Raw genomic sequence first — 27,493 nt, 5'->3', positions numbered from 1 at the left:
ATATGTAAATGTCGTTCGTGAATTTGAAGACTCTGTTTCTTAACAAATCCTTGATCGCAGAACTTACAAAAGAATTTGTAGTTCACCGAACACGAAGGCGCATGAGTAGCAAGCATGTGAAACTGTAAGAATCTTTTAATGGAAAACATCGTGTTACAAACGTTACACTTTTCTGTGGCTGTTTGGCGATAGATGCGTTCGTGTATGCACAAATTTTTAAGTGTTCAGAATTGTGTTCCACAAGTAGTGCAAGGAATCATGTCAGCTTTCAAAGGTAAGTTACATGTCGAGCTTGTTTCACGAAAACCTTCAAATTCCTCTTTCACATTTTTCGATACTGCTTGCTTGAAAGCGTCTTCGTTTTCCTTTTCCTTTTAGTTTTCGTCTTCGTCTTCGCCTGACACAAAACTAGTAGGCTCCAAGAATTTGTCGCATTTCTCCAAACGGACCACGCATTCTTTATACTTAACTTCAGGTGCAGATCTTCTACTTTGGTCAAATATATAGGGGAACTTGTTTGTTTTAAAAGATTGTCTTGATCTTCCAAAGGTCTCAAACTCCAATAAATCGTAAAAATCATATAAAGAAGAAAAACATCTTTTCTCTGACCTAAGGTTGTAAGGCGTATTGCGCGAGGTATTAGAGCTTCCAGGTTCAGCTTTTATTTCGTTCCTTAATAAAGATATCATTGTTTTTAAATTCACATGAGTTTGAACAAATGGTCGTTTCCTAACAGGAGATTCGATTCGCTCAACAGAAGTAGACGTCTGAATAACTTCTGCAGCAGTTGATGTCTTGTTACTAAATGTGTCGAACGTTGAAGTTGGAATAATAGTCGCAGTAACAGGAATACTCTCCGTATCGATAACTTTTTCCGGGCTAACCCATTTGTCATTCGGTTTGTCTTTGTACGTCGATATGAAGCCTGTAAGGACGGTCTGCTTCATCCTTTTCGACTGTGTACAATGCGAATCGTTTAACCATTTCGTGTGCGTAGACTTGATATTGCTGTTCGAACCCTTGATGGATGTACTGTTTAAACTATTAGATGGTATCAAAGGTATATTTATTGAGCTATCTACGTTTTTTGGGCAGGGACTGTGTGAAGTATTTGATTCTGCCATGGCTATACCATCCGAATGATTCGACTTTCCTAACGATTCAGCAGATGTTTTCGTGATTTTGCTTTCACCAGAAAATATTGCGTTCCCATGCGCATGGAATAAATGAGATTGGATATGTCTTTTAAAGGAAAACCTTCGGCTACAAAAATTACATCTATATCCAGACAATTGTTTCGTACGACATTGCTTCTTTAAATGACGTATCAAGGAAAAATGCATAGTGAAAATCGCAGTGCAATTATTACACTTAAATACATTACAGGTATATAATTTGTTATGCTGATCAAATAAATGTTTAGTTCGAAAAGTTAACAAACAAACGTTGCAACTTCTTCTGTTGTTTGAAGGTACTTTATGCTTACTTTTTCGTTTATCAGGATCCGATTTCTTATTTTCTAGATACGTACTTTCTTGAGGAAACGCGAATTCTTCGTCTTCAGAATAAACGTCATCCGAAGATTCACCTTTAAACGTCGCTGTTTCATTTTCATTCCCTGTATTCGTATCAACTGGCGACAAATCATCGCAGATCTCCGGATCGATTGGCTCTTCTTTTATTCTTATTGCATAGTCAGAAGGCTGAAAAAAATATACAAACCTAACGTAACATTCTAAAAAACGAAAAATCTATGAAACAGTCCTAGCCTAGTAATTGAAGCCAATCGTGTCATAAATATCATGGGTTGGATAGAAAACTATGTATAGAGCTACAAAACTAGATAGTAGAAAGAACGCTTTATGACGCCATGTTTATGAGTTAGCCAGGTTCTACCATTAAAAACATGAAAAACATAACTGCACAAATCCAGAATACTACATACATAAGAAGAGAGGTGTAAATTTTGTGTAAATTTACAGCTTCATTAGAATTGCTACGAAACTTTTCCTCAACTCCTAACATTTATCATAGGACATGGCCGATCGATATTTTCAAACTATTGTGTAGTGAAGTGGATTATATTCAACTTTCAATTATATTCAAATGGAAGAAAAATCAGATTCGCATACGATATTTTTAACATGGTTGTTTAACGTTATTTCATGAATGTATTCTTCCAAGTAACAAATTGGTACAAAGCAACGAGCGGTTCTTCTATATGTTTAACAAATTGTATATTATAAATGAGAAATGAAATATACGACAGAGCAACAAACACCATGCAAAGCTCTAAAAATTCAATATCATTTGAAAATATAAAAAAACAACTCAAAAAGTTTACAAAAATCACCATGAATTGTTTAAAGTAGCAATATTTGTATCCAATTCGATGGAAGATATTGTAGAATCAATCGCGATCAGTAACCGGTGTGAGAAACAGTCAATGGTAGTAACTGGTCAAAAAGAAGGAAAACGTGACTGTCAACGGTGCTTACATACGCTGATACGATGAACGCATCAACGTTTTTTGATCTTTTATGGTGTATATTGGCTTGCATCGATGCAGAAAGTAATATTATTTCCTTAATTGGTAGGCAAAGCCATTGGGTATATATTATGTATATATTGATATACTGATGTCATTTCACGATACTTTGGAGTCGATGCGTAGCGTCATTACGATACGTTTCAGCTATACAGGCTGCTCAACGAATTTTCTACGCTAGACTATACTAGAACTACTGTCCCGATGCTGTTCGGGCAGTAAGGGACATATGCAAAATTCCTCCCTTTCACTATGTTGCCAATTTGTATAAGAATATATATACACGCGGGTAAACGCACACGCGTATCTGTGCCTCGTTATAACTGTGTGCGGAAAAATTTTGTATATAAACCCACAGCAGCAATACTTTTCATAACGCATACAGCTTTAAACCTGGGCATAAGGTTACACGAGCGTTAAAACGGGCATACGTTTCACAGTCATTTCGTACGTACGTAGAAGTCACGGCATACGAGCGTCGTCTGTTTTGCAGAGCTGGCGGAACAATTACTCACGCCCTATCAGTGTGCTGACACGCAGATGGTCGAAGCGCTAAATTTCTAGTTCTCAAAAATAGCGATTGTTCTTGACTGTGGCGTAAACCATGCTTGACGGAACGTTCGCGACATTGTGTTGTAAAACTCCAATAATATTTCTTTTTAATCTGAATCGATATCGAAGTGCGTTAAAAACTGTAAATAATTTGATTTATACAAATGATTTTTGCAATAACAAATGATTTATAATAAACAAATCTGAAAATCCTTGCACAAAATAGAAAAGTTTTCATTCCGATACAACTATTCGCTATAGAATAATCGCTGGACATACATAAAAAATACGTACTCATCGAACTGATAACGAATAACCAGCGATACGTTCGTGTGACCTGCTTTATTTAAAGTTATACGTTACAAAACGCCTCAGCTGAATCCAATGCCCGTATTTATATAAATACATCAGTGAACAGGTAGCGCACGTTCCCAGTGATGAACGTTCCTGGTACATCTGTGAGTATTAATCCATTATACGGCAATATATTTTTTACAACATACGTTGTTTCAACGCTCGTATGCTTCGACGCATTAATATGATGAAAATCTAATCTTTCTTACTAATCCACTTGGTATCGTACGAATAAATAGATAACATTTCACGATACAACAGCGATTTACATTAATATTACATAAAACATATTTATATATGTATAAATGTAGTATCGTGGACGAAAGGCCTGGGAAATATCGGGCGAACTATGAACAGTGTCGCGAGAGCCGAGGCGCCGTCGGGCCCATCAATGTGTCATCGGTCTTTTCAAGTGCATAGTTTCGTGGAAAAGACCTACGTGACCCTGGCTACGAGCGTCTGCAGAACACGTGTGCGGTGGGCCTAGGAAAAAGGCAATAGAATGGGACAACGGCCAGAGAGTGTGAGTCGAGGAGCAGTTGCGAGTCGAGAAGCAGAGTGCGAGTTGAGCGGAGACGGAGGTTGCGAGTGGCGTTGCCGAGAGAGTGTGGATTGCGTTGTTTTCTGTACGTTTGGTATGAATAGTTCAAGTTAATCAACAATCGTCTTTTCTGTCTGATTAACATCTCTATTGTCCACTCTTTGTAAACATATTACATCACGATATTACATAAATATCAATTTTATATTCTACAAGCCGAGGAAAATTAATAACAAATGATAATAACACAAATGGCAAACATAATCAGTGTACTAAATATTAACATATTAATGAAAATCATTTGTAATTCAATATTTCCATTTTTATAAAATAAAATATGTAAATGAAATTTAATTGTAAAATGATCACATTCGCATAAACTCATTACTCTACAACGGAGCAATTAAATATTATATTGATAACAATAATAAACACGGTTGCATCGATGCTAGACATTCTGCATTACTTTAGTATTTTTAATCCATGTATTATTATTGAGCCATAATATATAAAGTATAGACGCAAGAGATCATAGCGCGTTGGCCAAAGTAGTCTTATAATTGACAGATACATCATACAAAATTTTATTACCATCGTGGAAATTCCTTTTAATTCAACAATTAAATTTCATTTCTATTACAAATCATAAGTTTGCGTCAGAACGGCCAAAGAAGCAAATCTTACATTGTCATATTGAAATAGTTAAAGAAAGTGGTACATAAACATTAGCTTAATATGTTATATTAACCAAGATTTGTAGAAACAAAATACATTATTCAATACGGTCAAAGTTCACTTATCGAATGATGTTTCAAAAGGTACTTACGTCCATTTTGTTGTCCAATTTTATATCCATGGAGATTGCATAAACGGACCGCACGTAAACTAACACTCGAGCCATTTGCTTTACGAAATTATTATTATTATTAGACAAACTGCTTGCCTGTGCACAAGGAAAATCTATGATTAGTGAGCAGTAGACTTTAATAATATCCTCAAAGAACAATTCGCGTTTTCCTTAAAATATGCCATAACTGCACGATAACAGTAGCAATTTGTAAATGAATATAGAAATTGTATGAGATACAGTTATCAAATACATTTAACAAAACTGTAATTATTTGATAAAAAGTCGTGAAATCAATGAAAAGCAGAAGACAATGGAAGATATTTCAGGTTAACGTGTCATACATGATCTTAAAAGTTGTTTACACTCTCTTATTATTCACTTATTATTCATTTGCATCCAGAACATGTTTTCCTTAGTTAATAGTTCGCGTCAAGATAGAATGTAAATTTTTTATACACATATAAACATGCAAAGAGAGAGAAAATACCGTTCGAACTAGGACACCACCATGAGCAGCACTGTGGGCATTAAAATGGCATCCTCCACTAGTAGCAAACATGACGCTCAGTTCAGATAGGTTCACACGTGGCTGCAGCGCATGCGTCTTACTGAGTAGATTTTCTGACTAACTTCACGTTATGTTCAATACAATTTTTTTGTTCACGTTTCTGTATAAACTCACGTTATATATGTATGTATATCTGTGCATCTAAAAAGCAACACCAACACACGTCAATGAATATCTGATTATTCCTGCATCATAAGTACTGCAAGCTTCGTATTCGTATACACAGGTTTGTAAACTCCAGTAGAGGGGGTAATGCTCTTAATATTCGGAAATGTGCTTTACAAGTCGGCCGTTAGTCGCAGCGCTGGCATCAATTTGTTAACACCTTCGTTTGCAAAATTATGAAAAGCAGTTTAGTTTATATTCTTCACCTTTAGTGATAATTTTCATCAATATACTTAAAGTAGACATGCAGTATTTCACGTGATACAAAAGAATGTTGTTTAAATGAATGTAGTTTTACATAATGCTATAGAGTTTAGTTATAGACACGATCGTGCTGCAGACACAAGAAGCGCTGCGAGGCGAAGTCTAACAAATCGAGTCAAGTCCCTTACTCGAGAAATGCTTTCTGGCCCGTACATGGCAAATATATGCATACATACACAGGCGCGCGTACACACACACACACACACACACACACACACACACAAACACACATCTTCTTACTGTTGACTCTGTCAAAGGCTCATGAGATACCATTGGTTGTTAAAATATTTGTCAAAATATCTGTTTTATACTCTAGCGTTAAGAATAAGAATCCTATTGCTCAAGAAATTAAAATGTGGTTAAAGAAATGATTATTTGAACCCTATCGACAATTAACTTTTGCAGTCGGTAACTTACCGACAACATCTTTATGTGTCAGGTTATCGATAGAATTTAGGGCGCGTAACAATTTTTCATTTGAATTAGCCATCGTTTTGAACAACAGAGATTATATTTACAGGTACAAAAAAAATGACTTTAACAGAGTTTAACAAACATCAGAGGTGTTTAGACACGCAAGATGCAATTGACAATGTTCTTGGGTTCGATAACGAATCCACGGTCAACGGGATAACACTTTACTAGGCGTAGAATACATTTTAAGCACAAAATACGATTGCTGGGACGCTCAGTATAAACTGCTCGAAGTGTAACTTTCAAAGGCGATCGCACGAATAATAGACTGATGAAAATTTTCCTCGCTTTACAATCGCGTTCGTTTGTTAAATACTCGTTAGAAGCATCGAGAAAGTTCCAATCGCCGTTGCTATGCAGTTTGTACCTGGAGTTTTATTATTAATACAACGTGTGTCCCATTATATTGGCACCTCCGAGGTAAAATCACACGTGGCCAGGCCCGTTCTTGAGGCCGTATGCCGCCACAACCACATTTCTAGGGAGAACCATACAACCACTCCACTTTTCAAGTGCATAGTTTCGTAGAAAAGACCTACGTGACCCTGGCTACGAGCGTCTGCAGAACACGTGAGCCTAGAAAAGACAATAGAAGGCGACAACGGCCAGAGAGTCAGTCGAGAAACAGAGTGTGATTCGAAAAGCAGAGTGTGAGCGGAGAAGCGGAGTTTGCGAGTGGCGTTGCCGAGAGAGTGTTGATTGCGTTTGGTAAAAGTCGAGTCGTTATCGAGTTATTTAGTTGCGCTGTTTTCTGTACGTTTGGTGTGAATAGTTCAGGTTAAACAACAATCGCCTTTTTCTGTCCGATTAACATCTCTATTGTCCATTCCTTGTAAACACATTATATCACGATATTACATATATATTATATAATATTTATTATTTATAGAATAAGTATTTATATCAGTATACATATACGAGACGTAGAATAAACACGTTTATCGCACATCTGGAAGCATTGGGAACCTTTAGCATTTTAGTATTATTCCAAATGTTACCGACTCAGCGTCTCGATGATATTATCTGTTCCCTTCAGCACATTATCCAGTCCAGCACATTGTTAAATATATAGGTATCTCCTTTCCATAACACATCTTGGATAACAAGCTTTTGTGGCAATCGCATATCCGGAGATATTTACTTGTGTACACTGTACTCCAATGATGTGAGGTCAATCGAGCTTGATCGGCCTGCGAGCGTTCGCAGAGACTTGTCCTAATAGTAATAAAAATGGAGCGATATATGGGACTCTCTAAGAGGTGGTGCTCTATCTTTAAAACCATCTCAATTTCCGGCATGAATTTTTCTGGCAAAAATCATCCTGGTAACCAAGTGATTACTACCTAGCGAAGCTACAAAAGTATGGATTGGAACACACAACAATACTCTATTGAAAGTACAACAGGTTTTCTGTGCTAAGGAAAATGAAAACTGGTGTTTTCTCGATAATGCCTAGACTAACAATAGAGTGTATTTTTTCGATTTTGAACTTGAACATCTGATGACGAAAATGAGAGCCTATTGAACTATGCGTCTCATTTAAAAGATAGACAGAGCCACGTTACATTTCTTTAAGCGGTAGGGAGTACTACGAATAATCTATACTGGATGAAGAAAAGGCGGCTCTGAATCAGAGTTTCATCAAATACTTAAAATAATAACTTAAAACAGTCTTGTTACATTTAGACTTCTTCAGAACATGGTAATGGCAGTGAAATCTGAGCTGATGTTGGGTTTTCGTTGCAATCTAGCGCGGCTTACCTTGCACAACCACATAAATAAATTGGCGAAGGTGGGGAGTTATAGTACCTAATTAGACTTCTCCTTCTAGATGAGATAACAAGCAGCAGGCCTCGTGTCACGACGTCCGACGACGTTCCACGACGTCCCGCGACGTTCCTCAACGACCCAGGACATTCCACGACATCCGACGGTGCCCCCGTAGGGGGTTATTAGTCCAGTCTAATTCATCAAACAGTTTTGGATGATCTAGACTAGACTAAACTATTAAAGTAGTTTCTAGCTTGATATACCTCGGAATTATAAATATATGTTGTTTACCAATAGCAATCGAATCCTAATATTAAAATTAACGTTACACTTTCAGAATAGTACATCATGTATTATTATTTGGGAAACGATGGCAATTACTCGGTCCCATCACGGGGAGGTAACTACGCAGGGATTCTATTTACGTAAAGAGTTTTTAAGCATCGAAAGCAGAAGATATAAAATTATTTGATGGCAAAGAAATAGCGTGTATGGAAATTTATTAATTAGAATAGGTATAGTATGTGGATCTACATAATCACATTTGAACATTGAACTTACCATCGAAGAAACCAAACCTCGTTGCCATCGATTAAATCGCATTTGCTTTTTCAGTTCCGTGAATGCGATTTGATTCCTTGGCTTTGAGCGAGTACGAAGAATTACATTTCATCCATAGACGCTCTACAGTTACACTTTGTATTAGCACTGATTTTATATGAAATAGTTAAGTGAAAAATTAAATACTGTGCTTAAAATTAAAAGATAAAACTAAATGGAAACAAAATACCGCTTCAAAGACTCGAAAGATTTCGTTAATACTAAATGAAACAAAATAAATCATTAATTTAATCGCTATGAGTTGGTTTTATTGGTTTAAATTTTTTTATTGGTTTAAATGAATAGTAGAATTGATTCCGATTAATGGTGTAAATTAAGAGCATAATTATTTTAAATTAATGGGAGGCTTTTGTTATAAATTATTATTTTAATTGTTAAAAATTAATGGAGTAATTGTTTCAGATTAATAATATATTGTTATAAATTAATAGTTGAACTGTGAGGCATTAACAGATCAAACGGTGTAAGTCAATGGCTTAAATGTTGTAAATTATTAATTTAATTGTTACAAATTAATAATTAAAATATTAATAAGTGAGTAAAAGTTCTATTTTTATCTACACAATACGGCAGCTCAAAGAAAAGTGAGCTCCCGCGCGAGTCGTAGTTCCTCATATACCTCGTACAAGTCGTAGAGAAGAAGATTCAGAGATGTAAACGATCTCGCGCGACGTTGTCAAGAGAATGTTGGATTGGATGGAAATCCATAAGAGCACATGGAAAACAGCTCTATGAAATTTACGAGTGGAACCGTTGCCTCCATAAAAAATAAATAAAAAAGCGTATTATCAATGTTCATTAAAGGCTTGCACAGGCACCGTGATTGTCCCTACGGCGAGTATCCACAAGAAATACAACGAATTACGACACATGTTCGATATGACCTCCGTTTTGTCGTAAACAGAGCCTAACGCTTCTCTTAAAATTTTACCGTATCGAGAATGCAGTGTTGCAGTTCTATTGCAATAGACACCGGCGATGCGTACACTAACCTCCTCATGTGTCCCCAGAGGTCAAAGTCGAGGGGATTTAAACGTGGGGATCGAGCAGACCAAAGCACAAGTCCCCTTCCACCGATCCATCAATCTCCAAAACAGTTAGACAAATGTTCCTCCACTGCGTGGGTAGAATGTGATGTGATTAAAATTGATCGCTACGTGTATTTGTTACTCCAGTGTCACATTTATTAAATGTTGTCTCATTAGTAAATAATATCCTCGCGGGGAAATTGGAATTGCGTTGGATTTTCCGACTCATCCATTTGAAAAAGTTTTCTTCTGTTTTTAACTCGTGAACTTTCTGAAAGCTACACAGGTGTAGATCTTTCCCCTTCAATACAGACTACACGGTGCTGCTGCTGACACCTTCTTCAGCAGCAATAACCCTCGTATTTAACCTGAGATTTTTTCAATGCGGTGCAGTATTCCGTCCCCCAGATCCGGATCGTCGTGCTGAATTCGCCCGCCAGGTTTCAATGTACCTATATCCTGAAATCGATAATCTATTTTAAAAAATATCTTTGTGCTAGGTATATAGTTCTATTGGTGTGGTAACAAAGGTGCATGTCCGAAAGTTCTCCAAATGTATACGATATTTTGTAACACATATAGCGATTTAAATAATAAACAACGAATAGTAATGCTACACTGCATACAACATTCACTACGCGTACTGCACACCCAATACACCTCAAACTTTATATTTTCAGTTCTGAAAGTTTCTCATCGACTGTCGGAATGATTCTGTCCTTTCAAAATTGTTCTAGCCTTTTGCCTCAAAATGACTACAATATGGTAGCGACAGAGAGTTCATTCACGAAGAAGAATTTACTATATTCTTTGCCAATGCTTATGTAACTTAAATTTATATAACTCGGATTTATCCAGGAACAATCATAATATTTCAGAAGTTCCTTACGAAAACAAGGGTGTGGTATCGAGGAAGCAAACAGGCTGTGCACCAAATGTGTTTAAAAAAGCGTAAATCTACTTTGTACAATTGTCAAACTTTATATAGCTGGAGATTTATTCGTAATTCGTATTTACTAGATGGGTTTCGGAAATATGTCTATTTCTCTTTGTACGTACTTTCAAGCTCTAAATAGTAGTCAATAAAACAATAAAAATATTGGCACATCGTCTTCAGTTTGTATTGTTTTATTGGCCATTATTTAAGGCTCTGTATTTAATATCAAGTAGTCCGTAGTTGCATGACTGTGAAGGCACTGATAGTATTCAATGTGAACAGGCTGCAGTCAGTGTAAAACACTACTTAAATATTTTCTACTACTACTACTTTAAATATTTGTTTTTTTTTGCTGAGAGTAAAGTAAAAGCGCTGGCGCGTGTGTGTGCATCGAAGGGAGTTCGCATCGGCATCGGGTTACGACTCAGCTTTCTTTTCTCTTACAACCCAAGTATCAATTTTACGTGACACTAGCTTGGTGGGTCTGAAGAAGAAGCAAAGTGTGGAGGTAGATTTGAATCTCCACATGAAGACGATATTAAATTGGTGTGAAAATTCGGGTCTCCAGATAGCAAAGGAGGAAACGGAGGTTATATTGTTGACGATAATGAGAGTTCCGAAGAAGTTTAATATAACATTGACGGGAGAGGTGCTTAACACACGCGAAAGGGTTAAATACCTAGGCGTAGTGTTACACTCTAACAGAAATTATTGTGATCATTTTGATACGGTTTGTAATAGAGCGGGTGCGATTGTAGGAGCTATCATTGTTCCGCAGTTTCTGCGGGATAGTAATGAGGACAAGACAGGCAAAAGGTACAAAGGCGGGGCGATTCGGAAAAGGGGAAGAAGAGGATGATGACTATCTCCGAAGAAACAGAGGCATTTTTTGATAAGGAGTTGACGCGTCGAATGGGGTCTCGTCGAAGTAATGTGGTATTAACAGTGCCGTCGAGACCCACCACACGAAGGATTGGAAGAGGAGAGGTTTTTTAGGGGGTATGGCACTACCATCAGCCGAGTCCCACATAACCCGGCGGCGCGGGTTGTTTGGTATGCGTAATGCATTTCCCCTTCTCGTATAAAAAAAAAAAGAAAGGCACGTATCCTCACCAGTTGGAGCGTTCAAAACGTTAGCAGGCCGGTTCGGACACATACACTTACACATTATCGTGATGCAATACTCGCAGGGCTATCGATATTGTCTATCGTGTATCGATCGTTTTTCGCGTTAGCCCGAAGCCGTTCCCATTGCTGCTATGGAAGCGCCAACTATCGCCTCGGCTTTCCGCTTGGATTTCTCGTTTCGGCGTCTCTTTAAAAATAACGGCCGGCTACAGACGCTAATTCGAATCGTGTCTGTTTAAAGAGTTATGCCGGTTGCTCGGCGTCACGCACCTGCGCACATCGGCCTATCATCTCTTGTCTAATGGGATCGTAGAACGCTTGCATAGATACCTTAAAGCGACGATCAAGTGCCACGACACGAGTAACTGGGTCGAAATCCTGCCGATAAAGGAGGACTTAAACGTGTGGCGCCACTCGACACTAACTTCTACCGGACGACGGTAGCGCAGTGCCACTTCATGTTGGTGTAATTTTTGCCCTGCATATCTGTTAGTCTCTGTGACTAAAAGACTTATCACTTTTTCATTGACGAATAACGAAGACACTTCACTTGCGCTAATGTCAGACGGCAAATCCATCAGAAATCCGCTTTATCCGGTGAACGGAAATGTCTGTTGCCTGTTAGCGAATTCATTCCAGTCAAATATCAACGAATTATCAATAGGGTCGAGTTTCTCTACTTCGTTTATAGCAAGTTCTTCCAACATGTCTTTGAGGTCTTTGCTTGCACATGCTTCCTCAACATTCGAACTCGATGAAATTCTATTTATAATTTTTTTTCTAAAATTCACTACCTCGTCATCACTACTCTCCTTACTTTCAAATATATTTTCACGCTGTTTACTGAACATTTTGAGGATGAAAAAATCACTTATGTACGTCTCACAAGTATGCTTCTCGATTAAATCAAAGATTTGAGATATCTGCCATGAGATCCCTCGGAATACTCTAGCTGGAAAGTTTATCGCTTTCTCCATTTCAGAACTAAATATATTCTTTACAATGAATCGAAGACAATAAACAGTGAATCGAAGGCGATAAACAGTGAATCGTAAAAGATATACAATGAATTTCCGTTTATCGCTCTATTTACGTTCTGCGTGCCGGCGGTCGGATTTGGGCTCCGCAGGAAACATAGCCGAATCACGCTGGGCGACGAACGTGTTAAAATCTACGTTAAATTATTCCATTCGTAAAATATGCAATATGTAAAATGAATTTCATTACAATTGAAGATTTTTTTGATACATACAGCTTTAATCGATAATGCATTCTGTAATGTTATCAGTGCCTATGGCGTATTGCTGGTTTCCCTTTGAATCGGATCTCAAACGCGAGTGCATGTTAGGAATCTGTAAATGACTGCTTTCTGCTCCACTGTTACATTAAGCATAAGCGTTTTGAAATCGGAAATCGTAAATCGTAAATCCAATCGCATAATGTATAGTAAACTGCTTTAAATTGCCGGTTACCTGTATTACTATCGCACCGAGTCTCTAAAAATTCCAGAAGAGGTTAATGCAATTAATGGATGAACTCGATGAATATCTAGAGATTTTGCTTTATTATTTTGAAAAAATGAAAAGATGGGATTAATTAATTTACCAATGAAAATAGAAGTAGATGTACTATATATTCGTTAATTCTATTATTTAAAACGAAATTATTTGACAAATTTAATTAAAGACTGTAAAGAACCATGTGTCGCAACCATGAAGTTTAGACGTGTATTATTGTTTCAGGAGTGTTTTTGTTGAGATATGTGTAATTTTCTGTGCTGGACTGAGTTAAGTGCGTAGTAGAAATACTTATATGTATATATCAGTGTGTGGAAGTACGTGTGTGTGCGCAGCGTCTCGAAACAAATGAATGTAAACAGTCAGTCGGTTAAGGGTTGTCGAAGAGTCGGTTTACAGTCGGGTATAGTAGAAGGTGCTGAGACGCGTGCAAGTGTGTATCGATAAATATATAAAGAATCGCCCATGTAATAAATATATCATTATTTTAGTAATAACTGTCAATATAAATTTAATGTTCCTATAACATTATTTCGGCTTCAAAGATCCACAATTCTCAACATGGTAGCAGAGCGTGGTTGTTGAAATTCAATGTTAAGGAACCACGTGTAACCGGAAGTGAATGTATAAAAGTCGAATTATAAAAAGGAATAAAAAATTGGAAATAAGTTCTGAAGAGATAAAAAGGCTATTGGTAGAACAAATAAAAAGATTTTGGATAATAAAGAGAATTATTTTTTGAAAAAGAAAAAAAGGTGTGAATATAGAAAACGAATCAAGATGCCAAGGGACGACGAAATTAAGGTTCAAATATTCGATGGACGCGATTACAGAATGTGGAAGAAAAGAATATTAATGCATTTAAAGTGTAAAAAATGTTATGAACCGGCTACACGAGAGAAAATGGACAAGGAAGAGCAAGATAAGTGGGATGAAAAGAATCAATGGGCGATGAACTACATCTATAGTAGTATAACGAATGAGTAATTAGAATTTGTTGGTGATCAAGACACTGCTTTAAAAATAATGCAAAAGTTTGATGAGATGTATATGAAGGAATCAATGGCAGTGCAAATTTGTATAAGAAGTAGACTAGACATGATGAGGTTGAAAGACTTTGAAGAATCAAATTCATTTTTCACGGAATTTGAAAAAACGATCAATGAATTAAAGAGTGCTGGTGCAAATGTAAGCGAACGTGAAAAACTCGACTACATGCTGAAAGCACTACCAGAATCATTGAGCTATATTGGGGACTTAATCGACTCAGTGAAAGAAAGTGATCAAACATGTGAATTTTTGAAAAATAAAATTATAATGTGGGAAACGCGTAGCAAGAAAGAAAGTCATAGAACAAAGTCAAATGTATTTACAGCCGAAAAAAAGGACATAAAGTGCTATGGCTGTGGAAAGTACGGTCATATGGCAAAAAATTGCACAAACACGTATAAAGGCGGAAACAATGGAAGAACGCAACAGCAAGGAGGTGCGTATCAGCCGCAGCAGAATAGGGGTCGCGGCGGACGAAGTTTTGGCCAAAGAAGACGAGGATACGGCCAACGAGGATTTGGCAAACGAGGACAAAGCAGAGGCCGGCAACAACGCTACTACGAGGCAAGTCAACACGACGCAAATTATTCACACAACGAGGGCTACGACGACTAAGAAATTGGATCTTTCCTAACAAGAGTAGAGCGCGAAAATAATAAAAATGAAATTACGGTATGTACTAGCGATACGCGAAAAATAGATTGGATATTGGATAGTGGATGTTCAGATCACATTGTAAATGATGACTCTTATTTTGTTGAGTACAAAAATTTAAAAATCCCGATAAATGTAAAGTTAGGAGACGGTAGAATTCTAAAAGGAACAAAAGTTGGAAAAATGTTAACTTACTTTGAAGTAAACAAAAGGAGGATTAAAATTATAATGTCTAATGTATTTTATGTGAAAGAAATGGATAATAACTTGATTAGCTATGCGAGAGTAACGAATGAAAATAAGATAGTCTCAGCAGGAAATACTTCAAAGATATATAACAAATACAGAAAGTTGATAGGGATTGCATTCAAAGATCATGGTTTATAATAAAATAAGTACTTACATTGAAAGACAAGAATCTCACGCTAAAAATGTAGGAAAAATGACAAATAAGGAAAAATTTCACAGGATCTTAGGGCATGTAAACTTTAATTATTTAGATACAATGTGCAAGAAAAAATTAGTTCAGGGAATGCCAGAAAATTTTGAGCAAGTACAATTGAAATGTGGTACATGTATCCAAAATAAAATGCACAATTTACCCTTCCAAAATAACCGTAGTAGAGCACGCGAAATTTTAGAATTAGTACATACCGATTTAAATGGACCTCATAAAAATACCGGGTTTGATGGATCCAAATATTTCTTAACATTTATAGACGACTACAATAAGTGCGCATTGATTTATACTTTGAAATCAAAAGGTGAAATTTACAATTGTTTCCTTGATTATATAAACAAAGTTGAAAATCTTACTGGTAAGAAGATAAAGAGATTAAGAGTTTCTTTTTTTTATTTTTCACCTCAAATTTCTTTTTTTATTTTGTTATTTGACGTGACACGGGCGAGGATTTGGCCAACGAGGACGAAGCAGAGGTTGACAACAACGACACAACGGGGAAGTCAACACGACGCAAATTATTCATACAACGAGGGCTACGACGACCAAGAAATTGGATCCTTCCTAACGAGAGTAGTGCGAGAAAATAGTAAGAATGAAATTACGGTATATACTAGCGATACGCGAAAAATAGATTGGATATTGGATAGTGGATGTTCAGATCACATTATAAATAATGACTCTTATTTTGTTGAGTACGAAAATTTAAAAACCCGATAAATATAAAGTTAGGAGACGGTAAAATTCTAAAAGGAACAAAAGTCGGAAAAATTTTAACTTACTTTGAAGTAAACAAAAGGAGGATTAAAATTACAATGTCTAATGTATTTTACGTGAAAGAAATGGATAACAACTTGGTTAGGTATGCGAGAGTAACGAATGAAAATAAGATAGTCTCAGCAGGAAATACTTCAAAGATACATAACAAATACAGAGAGTCGATAGGGATCGCATTCAAAGATCATGGTTTATATAAGATAAGTAGTTACATTGAAAGGCAAGAATCTCACGCTATAAATGTAGAAAAAACAACAAATAAGGAAAAACTTTGCAAGATCTTAGGACATGTAAACTTTGGTTATTTAGATACAATGTGTAAGAAAAAATTAGTTGAGGGAATGCCAGAAAATTTTGAGCAAGTACAATTAAAATGTGGTACATGTATCCAAAATAAAATGCACAATTTGCCCTTCCAAAATAACCGCAGTAGAGCACGCGAGATTTTAGAATTAGTACATACCGATTTAAATGGACCTCATAAAAAAAAAACCGGGTTTGATGGATCCAAATATTTCTTAACATTTATAGACGACTACAATAAGTGCGCATTGATTTATACTTTGAAATCGAAAGGTGAAATTTACAATTGTTTCCTTGATTATATAAACAAAGTTGAAAATCTTACTGGTAAGAAGATAAAGAGACTAAGGTGCGATAATGGAAAAGAACATATGAACAAAAACATGTACAATCTAATTAGGTCGTAGAACCATGCCCACCTTATGTTCACGAGTTAAATGGAACAGCTGAGCGCTACAATAGAACAATCATGAATTCTGCTAGATGCTTATTACATGATTCAAAGCTGAATATTAAATATTGGCCGGAAATAGTTAGAGCCGCGGCGCACTTAAAAAATAGAACCATTACGAACACATATGAAAATAAAACACCATTTGAAATATTTTTTAAAAGGAAACCGAATATAAATAATTTAAGATTGTACGGAAGTAGAGTTTTCGTAAGAATAGCTGAAATTGCACTGGGATACTTGTAGGTTATGAAAACAATGGATATAGGTTAACAATAAAATTATAATTGCAAGACACGTAGAATTTATAGGTGAAGATGAAAATTTAGTAGGATTTCAAGGAAAAGATGAAACAGATAATGAAGCAGAAAAGGATTTTGACGAACGTTCGGATTCAAACGAAATTCATGAAAATGAAATAAATGACGAAAAGGTCGAGCAGGTTGCAATAGAAAAGGAGAGAAATTGAAGTAACGAATCAGAAGAAAAACTTGAAGACATAGAAAATAATTTGAGAAGGTCAGGACGGGAAAGAAAGAAATCTCAAAGATGGCCAAACGAGTTCATATTTCATTTATGTGAATGTAGTTAGCGCAGACAGTCCTCAAATCTATGAAGAAACTTTAAGTGGTGATGACAGCGGTTCATGGAAAGAAGCAATAGATCGAGAAATGAATAGTTTAATCAAAAATAAAACCTGGTAAATTAGTAGAGAAACCAAAAGATAAAAAAGTATTAGATTTGAAATGGATATATAAGAATAAATCTGATAATCGTAAGAAAGCGCGACTGGTTGTTCGAGATTTCCAACAAAAGGAAATACTGGAAGATTTATACTCTCCAGTGGCAAAAATGCAAACGTTGAAGTTATTACTATCTTATTGTTGTCAATATGGTTTGACGATTATGCAAATGGATGTAGAAACGACATCCCTAAACGGAACTATAAAAACGGAAGTATTTGTAAAACAATCTATAGGTTACGACGATAAAAGCGGGAGAGTATGTGAATTATCAAAAGCGTTATATGGATTGCGAGAAAGTTCAAGAGCTTGGTATGAATGTTTCGACGGGTATATGAAAAAATTAGGATTTCAAAGAAGTGAGAGCGATTATTATCTGTATATGAAGTATAAGAGCGATAATGTTATATATTTAATTCTATTCGTAGACGACTTATGAATATGTGGAAAAGCAAAAGAAAAATCGATGAAATTAAAAACAAATTGTCAAAGAAATTTGCGATGAAGGACTTAGGTGAAGTAAAGACTTACTTAGGAATAAACATTGAATACGATAATAAGAAGTGTGAGATGAAATTAGATCAAAGTAGTTATATAGTGTCATTAGCGAAACAATATAATATAGAAAATAGTAAACTACATTTTACACCAATGGAACAAAACTTAAGTTTAGAACCCGCACAATCAGCCTCAGATGATATAAGATACAGAAATCTCATAGGAGCTTTATTATATATTAATACTGGAACAAGATTAGACGTTAGCTATAGTGTAAACTATTTAAGTCGATTTCAAAACAGTTACGACGGGACCCACTATAAATATGCATTGAGAATTTTGAAATACTTATATTTAACTAGGAAATTGAAATTAACTTATAAAAGAAATTTGAATACTGAAGTTATTGATTGTTTTGTTGACGCTGATTGGTCTGGAGATAAAGTAGATAGAAAATCCACTACGGGATTTATCATAAGATTTTTCGGAAACGCAATTTACTGGAAATCGAGAAAGCAAAGTAGCGTGACAAAATCATCAACAGCCGTCGAGTATGTAGCTTTATCGGAAGCTGTGAGCGAAATTAAATTTGTAAGAAAATTGTTGTTCACTTCCATTTTATGAATGAAAGTTACGAAAATAAAGAGATTGACATTATGAAAGTAGATTCAGAAAATAGTGTAACTGATATTTTAACGAAGGCTCTAGGGAGGAACAAATTTGAAAATTTTAGATTACTTTTAAGAATGATTTGTTTGACTTATAAAAGGAAATGAATATGCAGCACAAAAATTAAGGAGGTGTGTTGAGATATACATAATTTTCTGTGCTGGACTGAGTTAAATGCGTAGTAGAGATACTAGTATGTGGGTATCAGTGTGTGGAGGTATGTGTGTGCGCGGCGTCTCGAAAACAGATGAATGTAAACTATTCAATCGGTTAACAGTCAGGTATAAAAGAAACTGCTGAGACGCGTGCAAGTGTGTATCGATGAATATCTTTGGAATCGTTCATCAAATAAATATATAACTATTCTAATATTAATTCCAAATGTAAATTTAGTGCTCCCATGACATTATTTCGGCTATCAAGATCCACAATTCTCAACAAACGTATCGAAGCTAAGTTGTGTTTTGTCAGACCAGTGGAATTGTATGTCTTTCTTAGTTAGTTCTGTTAACGGCTTGGCAATTTTAGAGAAGTTTCTAATAAATTTTCTATAGTATCCAGCTGGCGCAAGGAATGATTTTACATCTATAGGATTTTTGGGTAGTTTAAAATTCTTTACTGCTTCCATCCTTTTGGGGTTAGGTTTTACTCCATCTGCTGTCACTACGTGTCCTAGATATTCTATTTCGGGTTTTAAGAACTCACATTTATCTGGTTGTATTCTTAGACATACTTCCCTGAGTCTTTAGAATATAAAGGCTAAATTTTTATTGTTCTTCTATCGATTGCCCGAATATAATGATATCATCGAGATAAAGGAAACAATGATTGTTAATCAAACCCCCAACGCGGTATCCATTATTCTTTGAAAGGTGCGTTTTTGAGCCCGAATGGCATTCTATTGTAGTGGAAGTGTCCTTGCTAAATGCAGTCAGTCACGGAGTCCGTGTATAGTCGATTGTTCATCGCTCGTCGAGTTCGTCCTTATATTCATTGTTAATGCTGTATTGAATCTTGTTAAAAGCACGTCGAAATCTAATGTTATAATTTAGCACGCTTTCGGTTAATCCTTGCCTTATTTCTCTTAATTGATCTTGGTGTTCTCTTACTGATGCTTGAGTAGCTACGTTAAATCTTAATGCTTCGTACAGAGTTTCAAATTCGTTAATATGGATATTGCGAATTGCCATTGCGGGTTTTCCTACAATTTTCTCTATTTTGATCATTTTTAATAACAACATTTGTTCACCACACATCATTCTCATTTCTTTTATTTCACGAATAAAATCCTCTACACCTATATCATCTTCTCCGTTTAGCATGGGAATACATTTTAATGCAATTTCAGCCTTTAGATTTCCATAGTTTGCAGCTCTTGGATTGGATGGTTGGACGTATGTTGGTGGTCTTTGTGGCATAGGTGGAGGTGGATTAGTATGGTGTTTTAATACTGATATATTATCGCCATTGTTAGTCATCACAGAACCAAATTCAGTTGATTCTACGTCTATTTGTGATAGTTTAACACGAGAGAGGTTTCTACCTAATATTTCTATTTCGTTAGCGCGCTTTCTATTTTCTTCGTTGGCTAATCTTAATGCATTCTTTATTTCGTTAAATTGTTGTCGAAATTCTTCGTTCTGTCTCTGTATTAAATCTAAAATTGCTCTGGTAGAGGAATCAAGTGATCCCGTTTTATTTTGGGTTTTACTTGTAGAGGGTAAACTTGTCTCGGCTTTTGAATCTTTCTTATTGTTCATTGTGAATATTGCCTGTTCGCTAGAGTTGCTGGAGAGACTAACTTTAGGCGTTCTATCGTTTAAAGGAATCCAGATTTTTCTCACCTTGATACGTAAGTTCGTAGAATGAGGTTCCTTTGCGGTGCTTTCCTCTGCGGCACGTTCAAAGGTGTTGCTAGAGTGTCAAACGCGTTCTGTTGATTTGTTCTATGCTGACAGTAGTCTCGCTGATTTGATCCACTGTAGTAAATTATTGGCAGCAGAGTTCACAACACAAATGGTCCCAATCCTTCGATCTTCAATGATGTTCGTAGACCGAAATCGTAATTTCGTTTACACTGAAGCGAATGGATCCTGGCAGGGTCGCCAAAATGTCACGCAAAAATAACGCGAAAATAATAATAAAAAAAAATGTTGGGTTCTTGGACCACAGTTCGAGATACCTTTATTCTATAATAAGACCACAAGTGTTCGATTGAACTGTTTCCGAAAAACTGAAGCCTCGATCAAGACCCAGCCCTTCTAGATGTTCGTTTATCTTATACTTGCGTGCCGAATTCATATTCCTTTGTTTTGGGAGTTGGTGTCGTGTGCCAGGCGGTTCAGGTTTCCTGAGTTGGTTGGAGATATTTGTCGACGTTACAATAGTGTCACGACCAGCTCAGTTAAAGACCGGAGATAAAGATGTGGCGACACTCGGCAACAATGTATATCACCGAAACGGAGTGCCCAATGAACCATCAATATCCCAACGGTGCTTCCGTCGAATGTTCAACAGGAGAGCGTGCGTGGCAACAGTCGCGGACGCCTAACAAACCCGTGGATAGTGGGGATATTGAGAGATGACAAAGGAGAAAGAAACAGTTCCAATCGAAAATCAAATTGTAAGAGCTTCAGTCTTGGAAAGTCACGGCTGGATTTCAAAAGTAAAAAAGTATAAACAGGCCAATTTCTCGTAATTATATGTCGGAGATGAAAGGACACCGGAACCTTTGGATAGCCCCGCAACATTGCAATCTAAAGTCTACTATAACTGTAACTATTGTAATAACTATTAACGATTGTAATAACAATAACTATTGGTTATTCAATCCGATTGTAATTGTTCGAGATTAGTGACGGTGAGCTTTGGCTCGAGGTGACAGTCTGTCGCCCAACGTAGCCGCGGTCAAGGGATGAACGCTTTGCCTAACAAAGGTATGGAGTAATTCTATAGCTCTCCTTAAAAGAAATATTCGTAGCGACACGCGACAGTAAACATTCCAACGGTTTCTGTCCCGTGGCTCGCCACACGCAGACCCTATTCTTCGAGTAAGATGATTGCCAGATGTCGATGCGTCTCCGCAGCACACGTTCAGCTAGCCTGAGGGCCCGTTATAAATCTTAAGATTGAGTTGACTAAAGTCCTTCAGACAGACAAACAATTTTTGTCCCAACTACGGTAAGATAGGGGAGATCTATTTCTTTCAACGAACGACGTCTCCCACTAGCAACTTTCCCTCGAGGGCGGCTAACTTCCTTTTCTAACCACCGATATGGAGATTGACCAATTAGTCGCAACGTCAATTTCCGTTACTTTCTGAACGAAGGCTATCCTCGACGAATCCAATGATCTTGTGTCAGCAAACACACCCCATCATCGTTTTCCTCTGTGGCATCATCGCGACGGAAAGTCATTCTCTCGTGAAGTCTCATTAGCGAGTTACATAGCGTCTTTACGCTCGGTGAATATTCTACGTTTTAACAAAGAGTTAGTTTAGTAATACTTCCACCGTAGCCAAGCAAATCGAGTACGACTTGGAATTTGGAAGAAGGCGCAGCCTGTTATCCCGTTGACCGCGGATTCGTTATTGAACCTAGGATCATTGTCATTAGTTTCTCGAGTATCTAAGTGCCACGGATACTTATCAAGTCATGCAATAATCGTATTTGCACTAGTCAATGTCTTCTCTATTGCATAACGACAACGTGTAACCTAAACGAAGATTCGTTTTACGCCCCTAACCCTAATACTAATGTAAACCCGACATATATGTAGTATCGGGGAGAAGGGCCTAAGAAACGTCGAGCCAACTATAGACAATATCGCGAGAGCCGAGGCGCTGTCGGCTCCATCAATGCGTTATCGGGTCCTTCAAATAAATAGCTTCGCCGAAAAGGCCTACGTGACCCTGGCTACGAGAGTCCGCGGAACACGTGTGCGGTGGGCCTAGCAAAAGACAAAAGAATGCTACAACGGCCAGAGAGTCAGTTGAGAAGCAGAGTGTGAGTTGAGCGGACACAGAGTGTGAATCGACGTGCGACGATATTATAATCGGTCCTTTTGTTCTTGAATATCGCTTATTTAAACTACACTAAACTCTATTTATATTCCTCTTGTTGTTGAATATCACTTCTCAAAATACATTAAACTTCGAACCTACCATCATTACTTGTCCTTACTCTAAGAATCCATCAGTTACTACATATATTATTTTGTAATAGAGTTATATTTACATTTAGTAGAATTCAGTCTAAAAAAATTTGAAATTAAAGTTACGTTTGCAAAATTCAAAATCATTAATTTCTGCGTTATCTTTCTCCATTCTTCGTCATTCCTTTATACTATGTAACTCGCATTTTTGTTTTGATGTGGTTAATATAAAAAGTATAATAGCAGCTACAAATCATGTGATATGTGCAAAGAACAGTTATGCTCTCCATCAGTTAGAAATGGCCATGAAAAGTCACAAGGCGCTATGAAAAATCGTCTTGATTTGGACCGAACGTGATCGAATCATTTTGTTATTCGCAGGTTACGCTCACACCATCTCTACAATGTAGGTCTGCTTTGGCAAACACTTCCATTGCATCTATTGTATTTCCATTGTATCTTCTTTCCTACTAATATATTATCGTATGATGACCGTTATTACTATATAATTATAGTATAGTCATTATATAGTATATAGTATAGTATAGTATAATATAGTATAGTCAGTCATAATAAACACACTTAATGCTCAACACAGTGTAATTTGTTTTTTGTTTCACGAACAGCTTTCCTTACAAAAGGTTTCAATGCTTTTATTATATTCATTACGTCCTAAGCACTGATGTAAACGTGCTTCCTACTGCAGATTCGTTTTATTTGAATTTAATGATTCATTTAAGACAAAATTTTTATTTTAAAAAGATAACGATTGTTGATGAAAGGAGATATCAGCCGCCTTTTCTTCATTTCTTTTTTCTTTTTTTTAATAAATGCAATCTTGTTCGAGCCATTTATAATTATTTTTAAGAAATCTGTTTTCTGTATAGCTAAGATTGATCTTTTTCAATGACATTTTATGTTAACCTAAATTTTTTGGAAAAAATATGCATTTGTTTCCATATTCTTTCATAGAAAAATACGCAGTCGTTCGTATTTCTTTTGGCATTAAATTTTTCAACATTCCTTGTAAATCTTTATTTTTACGAAAATCTGACACGTTCTCAAAATATAATCAAAATAAATCAAATCTAGATAGGAAAGCGAAATATTACAAAAAAATTCATACAGCAAATCTTAAAGCGTGTTTGCACTTACCAACGAGAAGTAAAATAGAATCCGTTATTTAGAAGAAGAAGCAAAATAATAAATAAATATGCTGTCTTAACTGGAATAAAGTGTAGAGTAAAATATAATACGAAAAATGTATTACGAAAATGAAAACTGAGAAAGGAGAACTGAACGAAGTCAAAATTTGTAACTACACACACAAATACGCATGTGTATATACCTAAGATATTTGTATATACAGAGTGTTCGGTTTAAGTAAGTACCGTCGAAGAACTCACATGGGATTGAAATTATAAAAACAATGTTCTTATAAAAGTTGTTTGATATTATTATATCAATATGTATATCATTATGTGGTATTGATGATACTTTTGTGGGTAAAGTGACACAACTGTATATTGGCAGTACAACGCACTAAAGTTACTCTTATTCTCCAAATATGAGGAACAGATTGCTCCATTGTAAAAGACAGACCCGTGCGTGTAGACAACCATAGGAGGTTTGACTATTATACTGACTGAACGTGAATATAAACACTGTAACGAACTGTCAAGGTTGTTTTGACATTTCCTTCACCGATTTTATGTATATTACAGATACTCCGAGGAGCTATTACTTGTTTCAACTTTGGACATACTACAAATGAAGTTTGGAGGCCACAAGAGACTGCTTTGAGGTAGGTAAGGTACAACTATGAATAAATAGAGTTGTAGCAAGACGAAACCGCTTTCAAATTGCTTCAAAATTATGTAACATAATTAGAGGCATGAATTTCGAGTGATTTTTGAAGCTCTGTACAAACGAAACAAAAAATATTTTTACTATCCATTTTTTATCATTTGTTTATTGATATTTTAAGATTGCTGTAAAAATTAACCGAAAAAACTCAAAATTCACAAAGTTATGAACTGGCAAAGTCGGGGTCCAATAAAAAAAGGGTGTCCTGGCGTGCATGATTTCAACCCTTCTGATCATCTGAAGCAAAGAAGCCGAAAGGATTCTAAATTAGTATAGATGCCGCTATAGCACGAAACTTGGAGAAATCAAAAAAAATTTTTTCACAAAATGGCGGCCGTTCGAAGAAAAATTTTTTCGAGCAAAACTCCAGCGTTTGCTGCGCCGTGTTCTCGCCCTCTCCGCAGTGGTGACAGCGGTCGCAGTGGTGGTCGTCATCTCTCCTTAAATTTTCTGCAGGTATTCCCCGAATACCCCGTGCCCGGCGAGCACCTGCGTCATCGAGAAGGATAACGGAAGCTCTCTGCGGCCCCTCTAAAGCTCACAGTTCGGGAGGACTGATCTAACGGCGCGGTGGCCAAGGGCTTAAACTTCGGCGAGTAGGTTGGAGCGCCACCACGCCCATACCTCTCGCCTAGCTTCTCTCCGAACGTCTCTAGCCACTTGTCCACCGGGCGAAGAATCTCCACTCGAGCCCAGGCCCCGCCAAGGCCTGCAGATCGAAGGAGACGCCGCCAAGACGGGCACCGACGCATGAGATACCGTCCCGTATCCCCTTATGATCCTGATGGCGGGCGTCCTATGTAGCCTCCTCAGCAAAAGCAGACTGCGGCAACGCGCCATCAGATCTCGTGTCAACACCGGAGCCCCGTACAAGACCCGGGAACGGACGACTCCCTTATATACACGGCACACTCCTACCCCGGCCCCACCGATATTCGGTAGCAAGCCACATAAGGCGTTGGCTGCCGCCATCACTTTGGAGACCAAGAGCCTGAAGTGCGGCCCGAACGTCCATTGCCTGTTAATAGTAAAGCCCAGATATTTCATCTGAAGCCCCACATCGATGTCCTCCCCATTTATATCCAAACACAGACCGGGCGAAGGAGCCCCCCTACATCGCCAGTCGTAAAACCATATAGCCACCCGCTTGGCTGGGGACACCTTCAGACCCAGCACGCACCGCGCAAGTGACATTGAATAATCAATCTAGCTATTCATTCCTCGTTGCAACTTGCTCTCTGAAAGTTTTTACCAGGTAAAGTCTTTCTCTTCTCGCTGGTCAATTTCTTCGTCGTCTTTGATATAGTTTAACGAGATATGTACGCCACTTAGTCCAGAGCGTACACGTTGAAGATGCCTATAAATGCACTAAGCTCCTGGTTGCTTTTATATACTTATATATGGAACTGCTCCATTTTTAGGTTTATAGCGGGCACTGCTCACATCTTACATTACTATATTAATATTACTAACGAGATAAATCGAGGGAAAAGAATAAACACATTAATTTTAATACTAAATTCTATATTTTTCTCATAAATTTTTAACATTTCTTTGATTCGACATTTACAACTCATGAAGTTTGGTAATGAATATTATTTATTATAGAAGAGAACGTGTAAATATATTTCCTTACCATTCGGTATATTATTTCCTAAAGATAATAAATTTTCACGTTTTTCTTCGTCCATTTAAACTTAGTCCATATCCAATAAACGAGTGTATACTCATGCAATACTTGTGCAACGTAATCTTTCGAGGTTTCGTTATCATTGAATGTTTCGCCGCTGTTGATTGTCGAATCGGTAGTGTTCATACCCGTTGTATCAGGCCGTATCGTCGTTACAACACGACCCTGGCCAACTCCAAGGGAGGTCTAGCAAATGCCCACAACTCTATTACTGGCGCTTCTCTGACATATATGTACAATCATTATATATTGTATATGTCGGAATGATGTTGAGGATAGGGTTGTCGGTGTTTGATGAGTCCTCATTGAAAGTAGCCATCGTTGCGGTGTAACAAAGATACGATTTATTGACACAACTATGGATAACACAGGTTCGACAATCTACCACGGCGGTTAGACGTTCGCGACACTAGTGACAATGGTCTCAGGTTCGATAACGAATCCGCGGTCAACGGGATGACAAATGGGCGTTCTCGCAGAATCTAAGTCTGACTCGTAAAAATAATTGCTGAGCGTAAAGACGTTACTCTTTAGTCGACGGGAACGCGAAAGAGAATGAATGTCCCGTTCCGATGATGCCACAGAGGAAAACTATAATGGGATGTGTCTAAGGACACGAGATCATCGGATTCGTCGAGAAAAGCCTTCATTTAGAAAGAAAGGGAAATTGGCGTTGCTGCTAATTGGTCAATCTCCATATCGGTGGTTAGAAAAAGATGCTAGCCGCCCTCGAGGGAAAGTTGCTAGTGGGAGACGCCGCTCGTTGAAAATGGATCTCCCTTATTTTCCCGTATTTGGGACAAAGACTGTTTGTCTATTTGAAGGACTTTAGCTAGCTAAATCTTAATATTTATAACGGGCCC

At 37.0% G+C, this 27,493-nt stretch overlaps 1 protein-coding gene across 1 annotated transcript; it reads right to left on the bottom strand.

Moving 5' to 3' along the window:
* Nucleotides 1–374: 374 nt before the first annotated feature.
* Nucleotides 375–5,259, bottom strand: LOC117216068. The gene is made up of 3 exons (XM_033462591.1): nt 5,187–5,259; nt 4,822–4,938; nt 375–1,703 (listed from the first exon to the last, which is right to left on the bottom strand). Exons 2-3 carry the CDS (start codon nt 4,894–4,896, stop codon nt 375–377), a joined length of 1,404 nt encoding a protein of 467 aa, XP_033318482.1. The 5' UTR covers nt 4,897–4,938; nt 5,187–5,259.
* Between the last annotated feature and the right edge of the window lie 22,234 nt (nt 5,260–27,493).

Source organism: Bombus bifarius, unplaced genomic scaffold (assembly GCF_011952205.1).
Source record: "Bombus bifarius isolate JDL3187 unplaced genomic scaffold, Bbif_JDL3187 scf7180000010110_frag, whole genome shotgun sequence".
NCBI lineage: Eukaryota > Metazoa > Arthropoda > Insecta > Hymenoptera > Apidae > Bombus > Bombus bifarius.
Note: the sequence above shows the minus strand (reverse complement) of the source record. Positions and strands in the feature narration are given on the sequence as shown.